This window comes from Dipodomys merriami, unplaced genomic scaffold, assembly GCF_024711535.1.
Source record: "Dipodomys merriami isolate MVZ:Mamm:240054 unplaced genomic scaffold, mDipMer1.0.p SCAF_5, whole genome shotgun sequence".
Lineage (NCBI taxonomy): Eukaryota > Metazoa > Chordata > Mammalia > Rodentia > Heteromyidae > Dipodomys > Dipodomys merriami.
This window is the reverse complement of record NW_027206068.1, coordinates 18,270,869-18,290,894: the sequence shown is the minus strand read 5'-3', so window position 1 is coordinate 18,290,894 and position 20,026 is coordinate 18,270,869. Positions and strand designations below refer to the sequence as shown.

The following is a 20,026-nucleotide window of genomic DNA, read 5'->3' as shown; positions in this document are numbered from 1 at the left end:
GGGACAGTGCCCAGGCCAAGTTTAAGCCCCATGACTGACCAAAAAAAAAGTTAAAAATAAAAATTTTCCTTGGGAAAGTAAAACAGGCTCTGTTAGGGATGGGTTACAGCTTCAAGAGGGGGAGCTGAAGTAGATGAATTAGCATGAATATGGTTGAAGTAGTTTATTCGCAGGTACGGAAAATAGAACATTGAAACCTGTTGAAATTTTAAAAGAGGGAGGAGAGTAAGGAGAGTGATACAGGAGCTAGATTGATCTGGATACATTGTATATATGTATGGAAATGTTACAAAGAAAATTACTTGTACAGATAACTATGATAGTGAGAAAGAAAATGATCCTTGGATTTCACTATCTCTAAATGTTAAGAGTTAATTTACTGGGACTCGATCAGTGAGAAACAGAAGCCACATTTTGAGAGGCTGAATTGGGAGTCTTTATTGGAGAGCCAGCAACCGCAGGTGGACTCTTGTCTCAAAAACCTGCAGCCCCTCAAATACACTTAATTCTGCTAGAAAACTGACCACAAGAGTAGAAGAACAAAGGAAAAGCAGAAAAACAATACCAGCAAACCAGATCATCTCCAGTGGTGAACTGAAGTGGGACACCCTGGTGACTAGAGGAGAGGCAGGAAACATGAGGCATGGCATATTTGGGGCCTAAATACAGGCAGGGGCAGGGGGTAGGGTCACAGGAAAACTCAAGAGTCTCATAAGTTTAAGGTTCAGGAATGACAGGTCCAGTAATCTATTGTCCAAGTCCCTGCCCCTGCCTCTAGGAATTCAGGCATGCCCATCACCTGGAGGTGGAACTTACCTGTCTCTACTGTGAAGACAAGATGGTCTCAGGTATAGCCAATTCTCATCCACCACATGGCCAAGATGGTGCCAGTTAGACCCAGTATCTTTATTTCAGAGTAAACATATGTAATTGAGATTCTCTTTCTCTCTCTCTTTCCTCTCTTTTTGCACCACACTGAGGCTTAACCTCAGGAGCTCATAGTCTCCCTTAGGTTTTTTGCTCAAACCAAGCACTCTACCACTTGAGCTACATCTCTATTTCTGGATGGTTTGTGCTGGTTAATAGGAGGTAAGAGTCTCTCAGATTTGTCTTCTTGTACTAGCTTCAAACTAGGATCCTCAAATCTCAGCCTCCGGAGTGGTTAGGATAACAGGTGTGAGCCACCAGTGCCCAGAGAGTCCTTTCTCTTAGTTAAATAATTAATGGAAAAATTTAAACTCATCACTGGTAGAAGCTGTATTTCTTGTGGATTCTTAAATGTTACTGTGTTACCTGCCTACTATTTGGAGAATTATACATATAATTCAACTAATGTGGTTTTACAAAGGATGAGATTCTACTAATCATAAATGAAATGATAGAATAGCAATAAAAGTATAGAAGTCTGTAAGTATTAGTATAAAGTCTATTTAAGATGGATTTCCCTACCAATTATATTAACAGAAACTCTTCTGCTCTTATTTATCTAGGGCTTTGTCACAATATTACTTTTCCACAAATTTCCCCTGGGTTTCCTTTTATTAATATAGTTCTAGCCTTTATTTAAAAGTTAATTAACCTTTTATAGAGCTGTTGTCATAGCTAAATGTGATGATTAAAATTATTTCATAACACAAATTATTTCAGATGCAAGCTTACACAAGTTCTTAGCTTTCATCAAATAGGCACAGTTAGATGAAGGAATGTATAGATTGTACTTAGCATATTGTCAGGTACATAGTAAGCATTCAGTGGATATTCGTTATTAATAATACTGAGATTTTTAAAAATAATGAATAGATTTATTTTATAATAATGGATTATTTACCATATATACTCAATACTTATAAAAGAATGGGTTAAAATGGAAAATAATCCTCCAATGATAACAAGATAATCTGTTTTGTAAGAAAGGCAGTGAAGCTAGGTTCTAGTGACTCCCATCTGTAATCCTAGCTACTCAGGAGGCTGAGACCTGAGGATCATGGTTCTGAGTCAGCTCAGGCAGGAAAGTCTGTGAGACTCTTACCTTCAGTTAACTACTAAAAAGCCAGAACTGGGACTGTAGCAAAAGTGGTAGAGCACTAGCTTTGAGCAAAAAAGCTGCAGTAGAGTGTCCAGGCACTGAGTTCAAGCTCCCGGACTGGCACACACAAAAAAGAAAGAATGGGGCTGGGAAGGTGGCTCAGTGGTAGAGTGCTTGCATGCATGAGGCCCTGGGTTTGATTTCTCATCACCACATAAGCAGAAAAAGCCAGAAGTGGTGCTGTGGCTCAAGTGGTAGAGCACTTGCTTTGAGCAAAAGAAGTTCAGGGACAGTGCCCAGGCTCTGACTTCAAGCCTCCATCAGAAAGAATGACATTGCCCCATTTGTTAGGAAATGGAAAAACTTGGAAAAAATTATATTAAGTGAAGTAAGCCAGGCCCAAAGAAACATAGGTCCCATGGTTTCCCTTATTTGCAATATCTAGTATATGTAGGAGTCAAGCGGAAAAGGTCAGATAATGTGATGTCAGGAAAATGAATCCTTAGATATGTATTTTAATGTTTTTTTCTTTCATGCATGTGTTTCTAACGCATTTATAAGATTATCTCTTTGTTGCTTTGTATGTCCCTCCCCCACAATATAAACCCTGCTTTCACTATATTTGATGTCAGTATAACTTGTAGAGGAGATGGGGAAAAACAAGTTGTTTAAGTATACAGGTGGACCTGTTGCAACAATGAGAAGTACAAGTTGTCATGTCGAAAACGAGCTTTATGACGTTGGGGGGGGGCAGGGAGGATTGGGGAAGGGAGGCTGGGAAGGGATGTGAAGGGTAAACAAAGGAGGAGGCTGCAATGCTTGATAAGAAATGTACGCATTATCCTGCCCATGTAATTGTAACCCCTCTGTACAGTGTGTTCACAAAAAATAAATAAATAAATAAATAAAAGAACTATGACAGTACAAAAAGAAATTAAAAAAAAAAAAGAACTTTCTGCAAATCTGCCCTCTTTGGACTGGGAAGCCTGAGACTATTTCCAATTTGAGTGTTGCAGATTAGTGTTTACTGTATTCATTTCCTTAAAGCTACTTCAACAAGTGGTTTTGTTTTTTTTTTTTTGAGAGCTAATAATACCATCTTAGTTCACATATATCAGAAAGTAATCATTAAGAAAACATGGAATTTGGGTAGTGGCTCAGGTCTGTACTCCTAGCTATTCAGGAGACTGAGATCTAAGGATCTCAGTTCCGAGCCAGGGTAGGCAGAAAAGCCCACGAGACTCTTGTCTCTAATTAATTAGCAAAAAGCCAAAAGTGGAGTGAGCCCTGGCTCACTAGTGGAAACACACTAGCCTTGAGCAAAAAGGGAGAGGGCCTGTAGGCTCTGAATCCAAGCCTCAGTATTGGCACGCGCACACAACAAGCCAAAAACAAAGAGCAAAGAGTGATGAAGCTTGACAGCTCAGCTGATTTAAATAACTTTTGCTTAGGTTTGGAAAGATGGGAGTAAGTATGAAATTTATTAAGGGTGACTAAAAGCTTCTAAATTTCATAAGACGGTACCGTTCTCCGTCTTATTTATGAACAGCTTCTGAGTTCTAAAAGTGAAACTGATACATACTGATTGAGCTGTGGTGTACTGGAACCAACTCAAATACCTATCACCAGGAGAATCATATAACTAAATCATGGTATGTTCACTTAATGAAAACTTGACTAGTATGAGAAATGAACAAAATATAACCATCTCAATAATATTGTGGTGTCTTACATAGAATTGAATCCAAGAAATGAGAAATACAAATACAAAAAATGTATATTGTATGATTCCATTAATATAATGGTACACACATGTGTATGTGTGCATACAAGTACTGGGGCTTGAATTCAGAGCCTAGGTGCTGTCCTTTAGCTTTTTGTGCTGAAGGCTGGTACTCTCCTGCTTGAGCCACAGCCCTACTTGTGGCTTTGATAGTGTGTGTGTGTGTGTGTGTGTGTGTGTGTGTGTGTGTGTGTGTGTGTGTGTGTGTGTGTGTGTGTGTGTGTGTGTGTGTGTGTTTGGCTAATTGAAGATAAGTAATGATCTTTCTTTCCCAGGCTGGCTTGGAATCACGATCCTCAGAACTTAGCCTCCTGAGTAGCTAGGATTACAGACATGAGCCCTCAGCATCCCAGTTACAAAACCATGCTTTTTGTTGTTGTTGTTGTTGTTAGTCATGGACCTTGAACTCTGGGCCTGAGCACTGTTCCTCAGCTCTTCAGCTCAAGGCTAGTGCTCTACCACCTGAACCACTGTGCCACTTCTGGTTTTCTGAGTGGCTTTTTGGAGATAAAAGTCTCACAGACTTTCCTGCCCAGGCTGACTTTGAACCACCACCCTTAGATCTCAGCCTCCTGAGTAGCTAGGATTATAGGTGTAAGCCACTGGCACCTGGCAAAACATAACATTTTAACAGCAGTTTTTAAGGACAAAACTACAAATACAAGTAGGGATTAGTAAAGTCAGAAGAGTAGTGATATTAGCAGGGCAGGAGTACAGAAATAGGGACTGTGAAGGACTAGAGGACAATCCTGGTGAGGGGGAAGGGAAGGGGAAGAGACACAAATATACCTAGAATCCAGATCCTAGATGGCCACCTTGTTATTAAGCAGTAAAGGGGGATGGGGGTGGGGGAATGGAGTGCCAATGGTTTATACCTGTAATTCTAGCTACTCAGGAAGAAGCTGAGATCTGAGGAGCATGCTTTAAAGCCTGTGTAGGCAAGAAAGTCTATAAAACTTTTATCTCCAATTAATCACCAAAAACCAGAACTGGAGCTGTGGCTCAAGTGGTAGAACACTACGTATGCCCACGCACACACGTGCGCGCACACACACACACACACACACACACACACACACACACACACACACACACACGAGTGGGAGAGGGATAAGTATTTACAGACTAATATACCAACGTTCTGGATTTTAGATGACATAAATTATGCTATTAGTAAAGCCATCTGTGTGACTTGGTAAACAGGCTTTTTTTTAGAACAGTACCTGTTTATTAGGAATGTAGCTGAACAGGTGACCTTCAGCACTCACTTCAAAGGGCTACTGCTCAAAGTGCCAATTCTGTTTTCATGGTATTTTTGGCAAAGTCTACCAGTGCAATCTAGGGCAAGGAGACATCATTTTGAGAAATAAAAGTATGTCAGTGTTAAGTCACTTCCTGTTTATACAACTTCAAATATACTGGACTCATTGTTAAGTACTTTCCAAAAATGAAGTGTAGGGTAAAAATTTGAAGGCCTTTTACACCAAAAATATTTTCATTTTGTCTGTCCTTTCTGATTTGATTGAGGTCCCACAGTATGACCAATTTAAGATTGGACATTATTTCTGGTTAAAAACTAAAAGGCGTTTTATTTGCTATTGAAAAGTCCAAAGACATTCTAATTCCTGATCTTTGTATGTGATTGTTTTGTATTTTTATTTTTTTTGGGGGGGGGAGGGAGGTTGGGGGAGTTGTTTTGTTTTATTTGTTGTTGTTGTTTTGTGTCAGAACTAGGGCTTGCACTCAAGTCTTCAAATGCACACCATTGGCTTTCTTGCTCCTGGCTGGCACATGAACCACAACTCTACTTCCACCTTTTTTGCTAGCTAATTGGAGAAGGAATCTCAAGGAATTGTCTGCCTGCCTTGCTTCAAAATAATCTCCTTTAGGTCTCTACCTCCTGAGTAGCTACAATTACAGATATGAGTCACCAGCCCAGGCTAACAATTCATTTCCACCAGATCAATGTGGTAGAAGTGGTTGGGTGACCTCAGAGGGAAGTCCTAAGAAGTCTTGGGAGTTTCTCCATGACCACTTGGCAGAAAGAGAAATGTAACAAAAGATTATAGCAGAGTCAGCAACTTCAATTAATTGGGATGGACATACCTGTTTACAAACTTCACAAACCTTGGACTATCCACTTGCCTTTTTAGAATCCCTCTCCAGGCTTTAGAAGAAACCTATTTATATACTTTTTTCCCCTTCCTGTCTTCCACCTTCAGGTTTCTGTCTTATTTCAAAGTAGAATTGTTACCATGGCTCTGTAAGTAAAATCTCAGGTTTATGTTTCTTTCCATTTACTCTCTAACATAAAACATTCAAAAACAAAATCATGACCTGATTGTCCAACCATCCTCAATACTTTTTTCCATTTAAAAATTCCTTTAATATGATTTAAAAGTTTTTCAAAACCTAGTCTATACTATCTTTCAAACTAACCCTTCCTATTGATCTTCAAGTACTCTATAATCCAATCACACCAAAATATTTCTAATTTCCTGATACTCTTTTCAATGTGGGCCTATCTAACTCCTAAGTCTGGAGTAGGCACCACATTAAGAGATGGTAGACTGTGCGCATGCATACACACTGGTACTGGGGCTTGCACTCAGGGCCTGAGTCCTGTCTGTTCTTTAGCTTTTTCACCCAAGGCTATCACTCTACCTCTTGAGGCACAGCTCCACTTCTGGCTTTGTGTTGATTAATTGGAGATACTAGTCTAATGGACTTTCCTACTTGGGTTTGTTTCAAATCACGATCCTCAGATCTCAGCCTCTGAGTAGTTAAGATTTATAGGCATGAGCCACCAATACCCAGGTTAGAAAGTCTGACCAGTTGCATGATTGCAATGGTACAGTTTGTTGAAGCATATGCAAAGTTGAGTCAGAGCAGCTGTTATCAGTGATGACCCAGCAACTCAAGCATCTTCTGTCTTACCACACTGAAATGGGAGAGTGAGCCTGGAGGACATAAACATGCTCTTCACTAGGAGTGGTCCGTGGAGGTCTGAAGTTGTGTTGTAGCTCAATGGTAGAGTGTCAGAGAGGTGTAGGGAAGGGGGTAGTCTGTATTACTTTTGCTCAGTGTCCTTTGGCCAGAGTGACTCAAATGGGTGAAATAAGGCAGACAAAATGACACATGCGTGTAATCCCTATGCGCTGAAATCTGAAGAATCTGAATCATGAGTTCAAGGCCAGTCTGGCCTTGACTATCTCAACTTCACCATTCCCCCAAATCCCTCCCCACATTCCCAATCCCTATATAGCAGCAAAAAAAGGGTGAAATAATTGATAATCATCACACACCTCGTCACATTATCCATCTAAGCTGTTCCCATTATGCCTTTAATAGACTTCACTATTAAATTTGTCACACTTGGACTGGGAAGGTGGCTCAGTGGTAGAATGCTTTGCTTTGCATGCATGAGGCCCTGGGTTTGATTCCTCAGCACCACATAAGCAGAAAAGCCTTAAGTAGCACTATGGCTCAAGTGGTAGAGCGCTAGCCTTGAACTGAAGAGCTCAGGGACAGCACCCAGGCCCAGAGTTCCAGCCACATGACCAACTAAATAACTAACTAACTAACTAAATAAATAAATAAATAAAACATTTATTGCCCAGGTCCTTTACACTATCCTCATGCTGTTTTTTACAGTAAATTCTATGTGAGGAATGAGCTAAACAGTTTGCTTTTTTATTTCTAGCATGTAGCAATCTATGCACTGAATGTTTACTAAATGAATAAACAAACGTATATTATTAAGCTATCAGATGTTTATTATAAGGCTTAACCTCAACTTTTCATAATCACCTTAATAAATTATGAACTCATATATACCTTTCTCCACTTGTTTATGTTCATGGTTTTCTTTTTTGTGTGCTGGTGTTTGAACTCAGGGCCCTGCTTATGCTAATACTAAGCAAATGCTTTACTACTCAGCTTCATGCTTAAGCCCTGATGCTTTGATACAGATAATACCGCTTGGGCAGGCTTCATGTTTGAGCTCCTCCTGCAATATCTTCTAAGTACTGGGGTTATGCCCATATACCTCCAACCCCAGCCATGTCTAGGAGGCCAATATGATTTCTTATTATTAAAGTAATTTTTAAATCTTGAGGGATTTGAGAAGATTTTGAATTTTTGAATTTATTTTGGTTATCTTTAAGTAGTTGCACAAATTCAACCAATCAGTTTACAAGCACAACACATTTCGATCAGTATCATCCCTCCATTGTGCTTCCCCATGGAAGATCTTTTCTATTGTCATATAGGAGATTCAAGTCTATATATGGACAGTGAGCTAGAGTAGCTTAACCATGCACATTTCAAAGGAAGGCAGGTTTTCAGGACTGCAGTTAGACACTTCCCAAGTAAAAATCTCTGAGCTCTGGAAATATTCTGCCTGAATAAGTGTGAAGTGTTTTGCATACCTGATGCTTTGGGCCATGCTTTATTTATGGTGAATGCCTGTTTGGGTGGGTGGGGTGAGGGTAGTAGGGATTAGAGTCTGAGCAGCTGTGATGAGTCACACTATGCTGCCAGGATACATGCCTGACCTATCTCCAGGAAAACCCTGGATGTCAGGCTAGGGTGAGCTTTCCCATGTTAGGAATTTGTCAGTGATCACACATAATCCTGGGGAAATTATGTGCATCCAGTGGGACTCCTTAGCAAGGGACACTTAGAAACCTTTGCTTCTGGTTATTATTCTAGACCTTTCTCTGCAAGTCTTTTCTTTCACTGATTCTTATCTATATCTTTTCATTATAATGAACTGCCACCAAGCCTGTAGCAGCAGCTTTCTGAATCCTGCTGGTCTTGCAGTGAATCAATCAACTAGAAGATGGATTGGGGGGTCTCCACACATCTCTAATGTGCCGTGCTACAAGCCAGACTCTATACTATGTTCATTATAAACTTGTGCTTTCGGGTAGAAATTAAAATACTTTTCACTCAGGGCTAGATGTCAACCACTTAAGCCACACTTCTACTTTTAGTTTTTTGCTGGTTAATTAGATCTCCTAGGTTTGTCTGACCAGGCTTGCTTTCAATGGTGATTCTCAAATCTCAGCCTCCTGAGTAGTTAGGATTCTAGACTTGAGCCACTAGCTTCAGCCTAAATACTTTCAACAATTTTTTGGGAGGGGGAGTGTTAAGGATGAGCTCAACCACTGACTACATCTCTAGTCCCTCAATTAAGTACCAAAAAAGCTGCAACTAGAGATGTTGTTCAAGTTGGCCTTGAACACAAAAAGACCTTATTATCTTGGCATCAAATTGTGATCGTCAGATCTCAGCCTCCTGAGTGGCTAGGATTACAGTATGAGCCACTGGTGCCTAGCCACTGTCTCCTTTTTTATTTTTAAAGTCATAGGAAATATAGCATAGCTTTTGGAAGATCTATTATGGCTATTCAGTTTTGATCTGTTACAAGGTGCAAGTTTGATTTTGGAGTCAGTGAATTTCTTTTAAGTGTGGATTTGGCCTTGAGTAAATATGACATCCCATCTTTAGACTAATGATAATGTCTTTTCCTCTTTCCTTTTCTTAGGCTGTTATTTATTTATTTATTACCTTCTGTGGTGGGGGGAAAGATCAACTCTTGGTCTTACACATTCTGGGAAAGCACTCTACTGCTAACCCAGATTTCCCAACCCTAATAATCTATTTTAAAACACTTCATTAAATGAGAGTTAGAAAAAGAAAAACAATAGGATAAGGCAGAAAATATTAAATCTATGTAAACATAAAGCACTATTATAAATTCTCAATGTAATGACAACAAAGCTGTTTTCACCCTACCTTATTTGTTCTAAAGAAACTTGCTCTTAAGTAGACTTTTGCAGTAGTTACTTGAATATTTAACTATGAGACTCATACTTAGACGCCTATCAATTCATAAAAAAGAATATGATTATGCTATTATCTACAGGCCAGTGGCAAAGCTGGTTTGAAAAGGCACATTTTATATATTAATTTATGGCCTTAAAAGACACTAGGTTTAGGCTGGGTGCTATTGGTTTGTGCCTGTGGTCCTAGCTATTCATCTAAACATAATAGTTCAAAGCTAGCCCATGCAAAAAGAAAACAAAAACTCTATGAGACACATCAACAATTAACCAGCAAAAAAAAAAATCCAGAAATAAAGTTATGATTCAAGTGGTAGAGTACCAGCATTGAGCAAAAAAGCCAAACAAGAGATCCACAGGGCTCTTAATCAAGACCCAGCATACACAAAAAAGAGAGACTAAAGTTGGATTATAAAGAGAAATCAGTTATCATGACAATATGAATATTACTTTATAAATATTAGATAAAAGAAGCTGAAACTTATAATAGTGCCAGAATATTCCAGATAGGATTTAATAATGTGAGCCAAGCAACATAATCAGAATAGACCAGACCATTATGTGGTAGTGTTTACCCTAAAATTTCATGGATTTATGAAAACAAAGTTCATCTTATTTACACAGTTCATCAAGGCTGGCAAAGCCTTCTCATCCATATTATGGAGATTCATAGTTTCATCCCTAAACAATAACTGTTGTTGAAATTTATATATATATATATATAGTTTCTTTTTTCTTTCCTTTTTTTTTTTCGGTCAATCATGGGGCTTGAACTCAGGGCCCCGGTGCTGTCCCTAAGCTGTTTTGCTCAAGGTTAGCACTCTGTCACTTTAAGTCACAGCTCCACTTCTGGTTTTCTAGTGCGTAAATGGAGATAAGTGTCACAGACTTTCCTACCCAGAATGGTTTTGAACTGCAATCCTCAGATCTCAGGCTCCTGAGTAGCTAGGATTATAGGTGGGAGCCACCAGCACCCAGCTTACATTTTGTGTCTTATACAAAAGAATCATACAACATATATTTTCCTATTTCTGAAGTGAATATCCTAATATAAGATTCTCAAGGACATCATATCACAGCAAGAAGCCTAGAAAACCCTTAAATGTTCCAGTCACTTTTCACAGAGCACTTTCTAAAATGATTCTTGCTAAGATCTGGCAAGTCTTCCTGAGGATCAAACATAGTGATTGCTAGTCACCGTATGTACCCAGGTGAGGCATATGATCATGAGTCATTCCTGGCACAAGATAAGCAAACAAGAACAACCTGAGTCTTTTCTAGAACCTAATAGAACTGACCTATACATACTATAGTAAATTGTGTCATACAGTGTCATGTAACAGACACCCTTGGACTATTCTGCACTTTACGGGCTAGGTATCTGTCACGTATCTGTGTACTTTCCACACCAAATTCTCCCTTGCTAAAAGTAAATGCCACTTTCCCAAAGCAGCACTTGTAACTCAGAAGCTAGTCCTACCTTACCCATGAAGAATGAGCTTTTAGTGACTTCAGAGGCCTGCCCTTGGCGGAACTTGGCTTTAGAGTAGATATATAAACGAAGTGGCTCCATTCAGGTCCCACCTCAGCCTTGCTTGAAGTAGTGAGGGCAAGTTTCCTCTCACAATAGACAGATGTAAGGCAGAGAACAGGTCAATAAAGGAAACCATCCTGAGGTGGTATGACACAAAGAAGAAACAGCCAAAGGAATAGAAGAGAAAGACAATCCAAGCTCATGGATTAGCCAGTCATGAATCTGTGTTTCTCATCTAAACTTTCAGGTAAAAAATCATGTATGTCTTTGTAAGACCTTTGAGTCAGCTGTTTTCTTATGTGCAGCCAAATATTTTAGCAGATTAAAGATGTAAATCCTACACCTACCTACCAATGAACATTTACAATAAGTTCATATTGTCTTAGGAACTTAGAAGCTGTTTTGGCTGAAAAACCCCAACTCCTCACTTAGGCCTATGTATGTCCAGAGAGCTGCTAAGATCAGGATAAAGGCTGGACATCTCTAACCCTCTTTTGCATCTGTATCCTCTTCTTTTTGGTCATGGCTCATGGCTTGAATTCTGGGCCTGGGCACTATTCCTCAGCTCTTCAGCTAAAGGCTAGCGCTCTACCACTTGAGCCACAACACCACTTTTTTGGCTTTTTCTGCTTATGTGGTGTTGAGGAATTGAACCCAGGGCCTCATGCATACACGACAAACACTTTACCACTGAGCTACCTTCCCAGCCTTAACATCTGTATCCTTTTTGTTAGTCATTCTATTCTGTTGACACTTTGCAGTGACCATGGAATCTAGAAAGGCCAGGACTGAGGGATAGACATGCTATGCCCAGCCAGGCTACAAAGACTTTCTTATTATAACAAGGAACAGTATCAATACTGATATAATGAACAACCTGACCACTCTTGGGACAGAGACTGGTTAATAATTATATGTTAAAAAACCCCTGCTTTTCCTGTATTTAAAACTAAAACACATGTATCCATTGGTCTGAGATACTTACTTTGCCTCTTTCTTGGGAGCATCTGTGTTGTGTTAACAAATTTCCTTTCTCTGCCCTTCTTCTCTATTAGTTTGTTTATTTGGTATATTCCACCTGACAGGTGGAAACCTTGGAATTTGGGCTTGTGGCTTAGACCTTCAGTAACAAAATAACTATAGTGAAGTGACCAATAAACTTTACCCTAAGGTTTATAAAACCAGGTTTGCTTGTTAACATGTGCCCTTGACCTTAAGTGAGTTGAAAGGGTGGCTTTATTAGAACCTGTGGAGATGGGAGGGCAGGGATGGGAAGGGGAAAAAAAAGGAGGAGGCAACAGTGCTTGATAAGAAATGTACTCATTACCTTGCTCATGTAACTGTAACCCCTCTGTACAGTATTTTCACAATAAAAAACTTATTAATAAAAAAATGAAAAAAGGAAATGGGAAGGTGGCTCAGTGGTAGAATGCTTGCATTACATGCATGAGGCCCTGGGTTCGATTCCTAAGCACCACATAAGCAGAAAAAAAAAACAGAAGTGTGTGTGTGTGTGTGTGTGTGTGTGTGTGTGTGTGTGTGTGTGTGTGTGTGTGTGTGTATACCACATTTTCTTGATCCATTCATCTACTGAGGGGCATCTGGGCTGGTTCCATATCTTAGCTATGGTAAATAATGCTGCAATAAACATAGTTGTGCTGGTAGCTTTAGTGTGGTCTTGTTTGTAAACATTTGGGTAAATGCCCAAAAGTGGGATTGCTGGGTCATAGGGGAGCTCTATGTGAAGTCTTTTGAGGAACCTCCATACTGCTTTCCAAAGTGGTTGAACAAGTTTACATTCCCACCAACAATGAAGTAAGGTTCCCTTCTGTCCACATCCCCTCCAGCATCTGTTGTTGTTAGAGTTCTTGATTTTTGCCATTCTAACTGGAGTGAGGTGGTATCTCAATGTTGTTTTGATTTGCATTTCTTTTATGGCTAGGGATGTTGAGCATTTCTTCATGTGTCTATTGGCCATCCTTCTCAGAAAGTTCTTTAGATGTGATATTAATACTAAAAATATCCTCAATCCATTCTAAATGGTATTCTCACCGATACATTGTTTGTATGAAGAGGGAAAAGTGAGCTGGAAAGGAGGGTTGTGGATATGAGAATAGGTAGAAAGTTATGTACACTTGTCTGTCAATAAAGCTGATTTTCCCCCTTAAAGCCAGGTAGTCAATGGGTGCATCGCTGTGTCTTTTCGTCAAGCTAGATTTACCTTTGAGTCCTAAAGTTGGATGTAAGGCTGCAGTAGTCAAGAAAGCCACTAAACAATGCTCACTTAGCCAGGCCCTACGGCCTAATACTGTAATCTTAGCTACCCAGGAGGCTGAGAGCAGGAAGATTTTTCTCTCTCTTTCTCTTGTAAAGGTGAGGAACAGAGGGTTACATTTCTTTTTAAACATTGTTACAACATTTAAAGACAACCCTGGGCAAAAAAAGTCCTCAGAACTCTAACACCAATTAACCAGCAAAAAGCTTGGCTGAAGGCATGGTTCACGTGGTAGAGTACCATCCATATGCAAGGAACCCAGCACAGGACCCAGAGTTCAAGGTCCCATACTAGTTGGGGGGAAAACAACCCAAACAAAAACAAAGCAAACTTATTTATAGAAATTCAAAACTGAGATGTTAGTGTCAATATCATTATTGCAAGATAGTCATATGACTTAGTATGATTTAGATCTAGTGACATGATACTGGGGCAGGGGAAGAACCATTTACACATGACAAATGGTTAGTAAAAGTACAAAAAATTAGAAAGATAGGAGACATTTCCATTTAATTTGTAGTTAGAAGCAAAACGTTTTTGTGTTTTTTTGTTTGTTTTGTTTTAATTGAATTCTGGTTCGAATTGCTCTGGCAGGAAAAGTGAAACATCCTGTATAGCAAAAGGGAGATGAAATATTATTGTAGAAATGTGCTTCATTTAATTGTTCAAGTCTGGCAAGACATCAAAGAAAAGAGGATCCCAGAGCAAACACAACAGGAGATAGATAGCATGGAAGAACACTGCTGTGCTTAGTTTCTTTGTTTCGGTGCTGGACAAGAACACCCCAGCTGGTGCTTCCCCATCTGAAAGTTTCTCAGGCACTTCAAAAGAAAGTCCCACATTCTCCCCTTTGTTTAGTAGACAGAAGAATAAATGATCCCAAACTATTCATAATAAAAGTCTATTTGTCATTAGAAATCATTTGAATATATCAAGTCCACATAAAACTGATGACATTTTAAAGACTAATATTTAAAGATATTTAAAGACTAATAGCAATGGTTGGTTTTAAAATTTGTTTAAAAAATTTTATTGTAAAGCTGATGTACAGAGGAGTTATAGTTACATGCATCAGGTAATGAGTAATTTCTTTTTTTGTTTTTTGTTTTATTGTGAAAATACTGTACAGAGGGGTTACAATTACATGGGCCAGATAATGAGTACATTTCTTATCAAGCATTGTAGCCTCCTCCTTTGTTTCCCCTTCCCATCCCATCTTCCCCCCTCCCCCCGTATTTTTTGTTTATAAGGTTTTTAATTTATATTTTTATCTATCTGCCATGAAGAGAGATTTGAGTAGTTGGGATTATGTGAGTAAAGACATGAGGGCGAGAATGTTCAAGTGTTTTAATGACAAAGCATAGTCTGGTTTTCCTCCTAGAGTTTTTCTTTTGCTAGGAAAAAGGAAAAAACAATAGGAAAATAGAGGCCTTAAGTACTCTGAGATGCTCATCTGTGGGCAGTAAAGAGTCACTGGTTTTTGTTGTTTTTCTTTTTTCTTTTTCTTTTTGTGGGTCGTGGGGCCTGAACGCTGGGCAATGCTTTTGTGGTCTAAAATGTTAATGGAAGTAAATGAGTAATGTCTTATTGAAGAATGTCACCCTCTCCTTCTTTTTCTCCCCATTACCCCCTCCCTCCCCTCTCTCCTATTTTTTAAATTTTAAGTCGTTGTACAAAGTTTCATTTCATTGAGTCTGCTTATGAGCACAATGCATCTTAATCAATGTTACTTCTTCCATCCTTCTCTGCCATCTTTCCCAATCCCATCATACCCTCAAGTTACCTAGCTCAAGGTATGTTGCGTATCATGACTGTATGTTTTATTGGCTAAGGAAATACTACATTGGTACTTATAGTATCTTAGACAATGGTGAAACATTTTGAAACTTACTGATATTTTGTTACTATAATTTGTGTATGTATGAATAATTCTTTTCTAACTTCACATTCTTCTCTGTCTCTGTCTGTCTGTGTGTCTCTCTTTCTGTGTGTGTGTGTGTGTGTGTGTGTGTGTGTGTGTGCTCACGTGCGCGTGCATGCCAGTCCTTAAGCACAGGGCCTGGGTGCTCTGAGTTTCTTTGGCTCAAGGGTAGCATTCTACCACTTGAGCCACATTGCCACCTCCGGCTGTTTCTCAGTAGGTTAATGGAGTTAATAGTTTCATGGACTTTACTGCCAGGGCTGGCTTTGAACTGTGACCCTCAGATCTTAGCCTCCCAAATAGCTAGGATTACAGGCATGAGCCACCAGCATCCTGCTCTAATTTCATATTCTTATATCTGAGGAGCCTAGAAATTATTTGGTATACTCTTTAATAGTAGAACTGTAAGAGTTTAGGAGTAATTTTTTATTAGGACATATGGGGCCTAATGTAGAGTCATTTAAAAGAAATGTTGACTGTAAGCCAAATAATAAAGTAAGATTTTTAAAAAAGAGAGATGATGTCAAATGAAAACCAAACTAAGAAAGAACTTTCAAATAAGAATTGTGAAAATCTGAAATGGATACCTAACGTTAGAATTTGCTTCCCTAATGAAATGATGAGGGTTACAGAAATGAACAATGGTTTGAAATATCACTAGATAAAAGACATTTGTACGACGAAAGGGACAAATGTAATCTGATTCTTTTTTCTTCTTCTTCAAGATATTGCAATTATCAGAATCATTCTGGGAACTGTAACCATAGCTAGCCCAGTGCTATGCTCTGAAATCTGATTTGTGCCAACCAGAAAGCAGGCTCATTGCAGGGAGGTGTGCAGGATTTCTGGGTTTGGCCCAGAGACTTTCTGTTGGACTTTTATTAGTCTATTTCTATTGCCACTAGCACAATATAACAGAACAAAATGAGGTTTATTTTGGCTTATGAGGTGGAGGTCCAAGTGAAGAGACTGCATCTGGTGAAGGTCTGCTTGCTGCCAAGTCCCTTGGCAACACAGAGTATCATCACCTGGCATTGTCACATGACAAGGGATGGAGCATGCTCAGCTGTATCTGCATCTCTTGGTCTCTCTACTCTCTTTTTTTTTTTTTTTTTTGGGGGGGGGGGTCCGGTCGTGGAGCCTGAACTCTGGGCCTGGGCGCTGTCCCTCAGCTCTTCAGCTCAAGGCTAGCGCTCTACCACTTAAGCCACAGCACCACTTCCGGCTTTTTTTCTTTTCGCTTATGTGGTGCTGGGGAATCGAACCCAGGGCCTCATGCATGCAAGGCAAGTGCTCTACCACTGAGCCACCTTTCCAACCCTCTCTCCTCTCTTTCTGTAAAACTATCAGGATCTAATCATGGAACTTTAGCACAATAAACTTACATAATCCTAATCGCCTCTCAAAGGGTGTGGACTGATGAAGTTTCATCTTAATAACTAACAATAGGGATTAACTTCCAGCATATAAATGGGGAGGGTTACACTAAACCATTTTTAAAGCCTGGCAGCCTTTGTCAAACCTTTAAAGTGCACAGCCTTAGAACTTTTCTTCCTTCTTCCCTTCCCCTTTCTTTCCTCCCCCTGCCCTCTCACAGATATCACATTTACATTGTGGTCACTTTGCTCTTCCAGCCTCCTATGGCTCTCTCTCTACCCTCTCTCAGTCATTTCTTTCAATTAGTCTTTGCACATCTAAACCAGTCTTGGCATCTGGACTTTGAAGATCTGAACTAATAATGTACAAGAATTTTCCTTCATCCTGGCTCAAAAATATACTAAAAGACAAAGAAAAAGGAGGTGAGAGGGGAGGAGAATAAGAAGGAGGGGAAAGGTGGGGGGGGGGGAAGAGGTGGGGAGGTGAAAAAGGTTTAGCAATCTCCCCAATTGTTAGAAGACCTTTCTTTTTCTCTTATTATCTTCAAGTAGTTGAACAAAAATATTTCAATTCAACATGTCAGTTTATGTGTTCAATGCATCTTGATCAATGTCACCTCTCCCGTTGTTCTCCCCCATCCCTCAAGAAAACCTTCGTTTGAACTGCATCTTTTCTTGGTCTCCAAGTCTTTCCTAATGTTTAATTGTGGGTCATAAAGTAGATATAAAAGGTAAATTGAGACTGATGTTGTTATTTACCCAAAGGAAGTGGTCTACCCCTTAGTTAGGTTTCTGATGTAGGTGGCTTAGAGATGTCCTGCCAACACCTCTTCTTTAGTAAACATCTGGCTTTATTTATATTTTATTTATTTTTTTGCCAGTCATCTGGCTTGAACACTGGGCCTGGGGAATGTCCCAAGCTTTTGTGCTAAAGGCTACCCCTTGAGCTACAGCTCTACTTCCAGCTTTTTTCTGGTTAATTGGAGATAAGAGTCTCAAGGACTTTCCTCCCCAGGCAGGCTTCCCACTGTGACCTTCAGATCTCAGCCTCCAGTGTAGCTAGGATTATAGGCATGTGCCACTGGAGCCCAGCAACATCTGGCTAAAAAAAAGATAAAATAAAGGAAATCCCATGTATCTAAGTATTGTTTCGAATTGAGATTAACTTCTGGAATATTTCTGGGTGTACATAAAAAGCCAATGTAGATGACATAAGAACCAATTAGGCCTTGTTGGCGTGGTGAGGTTGGGGAAGGGGGTAGTAGTTAAAGAAGACCAATTATTTTAATTAGCTTGTTTAAAACACCATTTTGTTAAACACATTTAGCATTTGCATTAATTTAACTTAGTTTCCATGTATTAGAAACTTAAAAATCTTTTTATGAAAATATTTTATTGGCAGAGGTACTGATTTAACCAACCCTTTATTAATGTCAGGGGCATATCAGGTTTTCATTTTGTTTTTTAAAGTTGTATCTTTATCTGGCAGTTCTTGAGTCTTTACCCTACTAGGCAGGTTCTACGCAAAAAAAAAAAAAGTACTGGATGTATTTTTCATATCATATTAAAGGTCTTCACAGGTCTTATTTGTGCAGACATAAGTTTATTGAAACTCAAGACTTGATCACAAAAATAATCACTCTCTTCTTTTGCAAGCGTGTATTTATAATTTTTTTAAAAAAATTATTATCTAGCAAACCTCCAAAGAGCAAGTCTTTCTTGACCTGACCCAGGTCACAATTATGGGCCACGTTCCTTACCTATGTTTTATTCTTTTTTAATAGTTATTATAAAGGTGATGTACAGAGGAGTTAGAATTACATTAGTGGGTTCCATTTATTCCTAAGCTCACTTTTCCCCTTTCATTTGCTTCTACTCCATTCTTGCTTTTCATTCTCTCTTTCTTTTCCTTCCTTCCTTCTTTCATTCAAGCAATGCCAGGTGCTTAATTTTGAAATCTCATTCAAAATGGTGCCACGTCATCCGCCCAGGCCGAGACTCGAGAGGTGCTGTCATAGTTCTCGCTGCCAGCGTGGACCTCCTCTCCGTGGAGCCCCGCCCTCTCACGGGCTCCTGGGGAAATGACCCAGGTCACTGTCACCAGCTCTGACCCGGGGCTCTGCGTCCGCCAGCACCCGCCCCTCCCCCGAGCTCAGCACCACCCCGCCTTTCCCGGATCCCCGCTCGCCCAGCGCATTGATTTGCATATTCCTACCTTTGTTCCCTGGCAGCGACCAATCAGCGCGCGGGGAGAGGCGGGTGGCTGGGCGGGGCTGGCGGCTGGGCTGGAGCTGCGGCGGCCGCAGGTTCCCGAGCGGGTCGGAGCCGCCGCGGGCGCGCCGCGCACTGCAGACCCCCCCCCTCCCCAAGCCTCCCACCGGCGTCGGCGCTTCTGCCCCTCCCCAGCCAGGCCTTGAAGGACCGGACCGAGCCGCTGCCTGCGAAGCTCCCCGGAATCGAATTTTACCTAAGCTGGCCGGCAGCCAGTCACCAAGATGGTTTGCGGGGGCTTCGCGTGCTCCAAGAACTGCCTGTGCGCGCTCAACCTGCTGTACACGGTGAGCCTCGGGAGCCCGGGGCGGGGCGGGGGGCTCCGCACCTGCGGGACACCCTGGGTTCTCTGCGTACGGTCCGGCTGGCTCGCCCCGCGTCCCCCGCGCCCCGCGCCCCCTTCCCGTCTGCTCACGCCCTGCGCGCCCCCGGCCTCGCGTCCGTGTCCGCGCCTGGGGTGGCGGTGCGGGCCTGGCGCAGTCTCTTCCTTTCGCGTCTTTGTGAAGCCGGGGTCTTTCCTCGCTGGCTGGCCTCGTCCGGCCTCCGCGCTCCACCCCGCCCCTCACCCACCGTCGGTCCCCCTTCTCCTTCCCCCATCCCTTCCCATCTAATCAGACCTTCCCATTTTCCCATCCCCATCCCTTCTGCCGCTCCGATCCCATCTGGAGCGGATTTGGAGGCGGGATGGCTGCCCGAGGTTTGAGTACAGTCTCTCCCCCCCCCCCCCCTTTTCTTCAACCTAGCGAGATCTGAAATTGACGAGGCAGCAGCCTTTCTGTGGCCGGGGTGCTCAGCCTCTCGGTTAGCTCCGCGAGCTCGTGCGATGTGAATCGACGCTACCGAGTTGGGTTCTCAGGACACCCGCAGCTTCCGAAGTTTCGTCGCCTGCTTACATAAAGGGATGTGTTTTGTGTCTCTGTGGATTGCGATCGCCACTTTTACTCATACTTGATGCTTTCCCCATGGTCCCCCCCTCGCTTTTAACCCCCCC

The 20,026-nt window shown here is 41.0% G+C and overlaps 1 protein-coding gene across 1 annotated transcript in view; it reads left to right on the top strand.

Annotated features, from left to right (window-relative positions):
• The first annotated feature begins 19,093 nt into the window (after positions 1–19,093).
• The window catches only part of Tspan13 (tetraspanin 13), a 38,472-nt gene continuing 37,539 nt past the window's right edge, over positions 19,094–20,026 (top strand). The window contains exon 1 of the mRNA XM_069996146.1: positions 19,094–19,322. Coding sequence (XP_069852247.1) covers positions 19,260–19,322 — 63 coding nt within the window. The 5' untranslated portion in view covers positions 19,094–19,259. The remainder of the gene's footprint in view (positions 19,323–20,026) is intronic.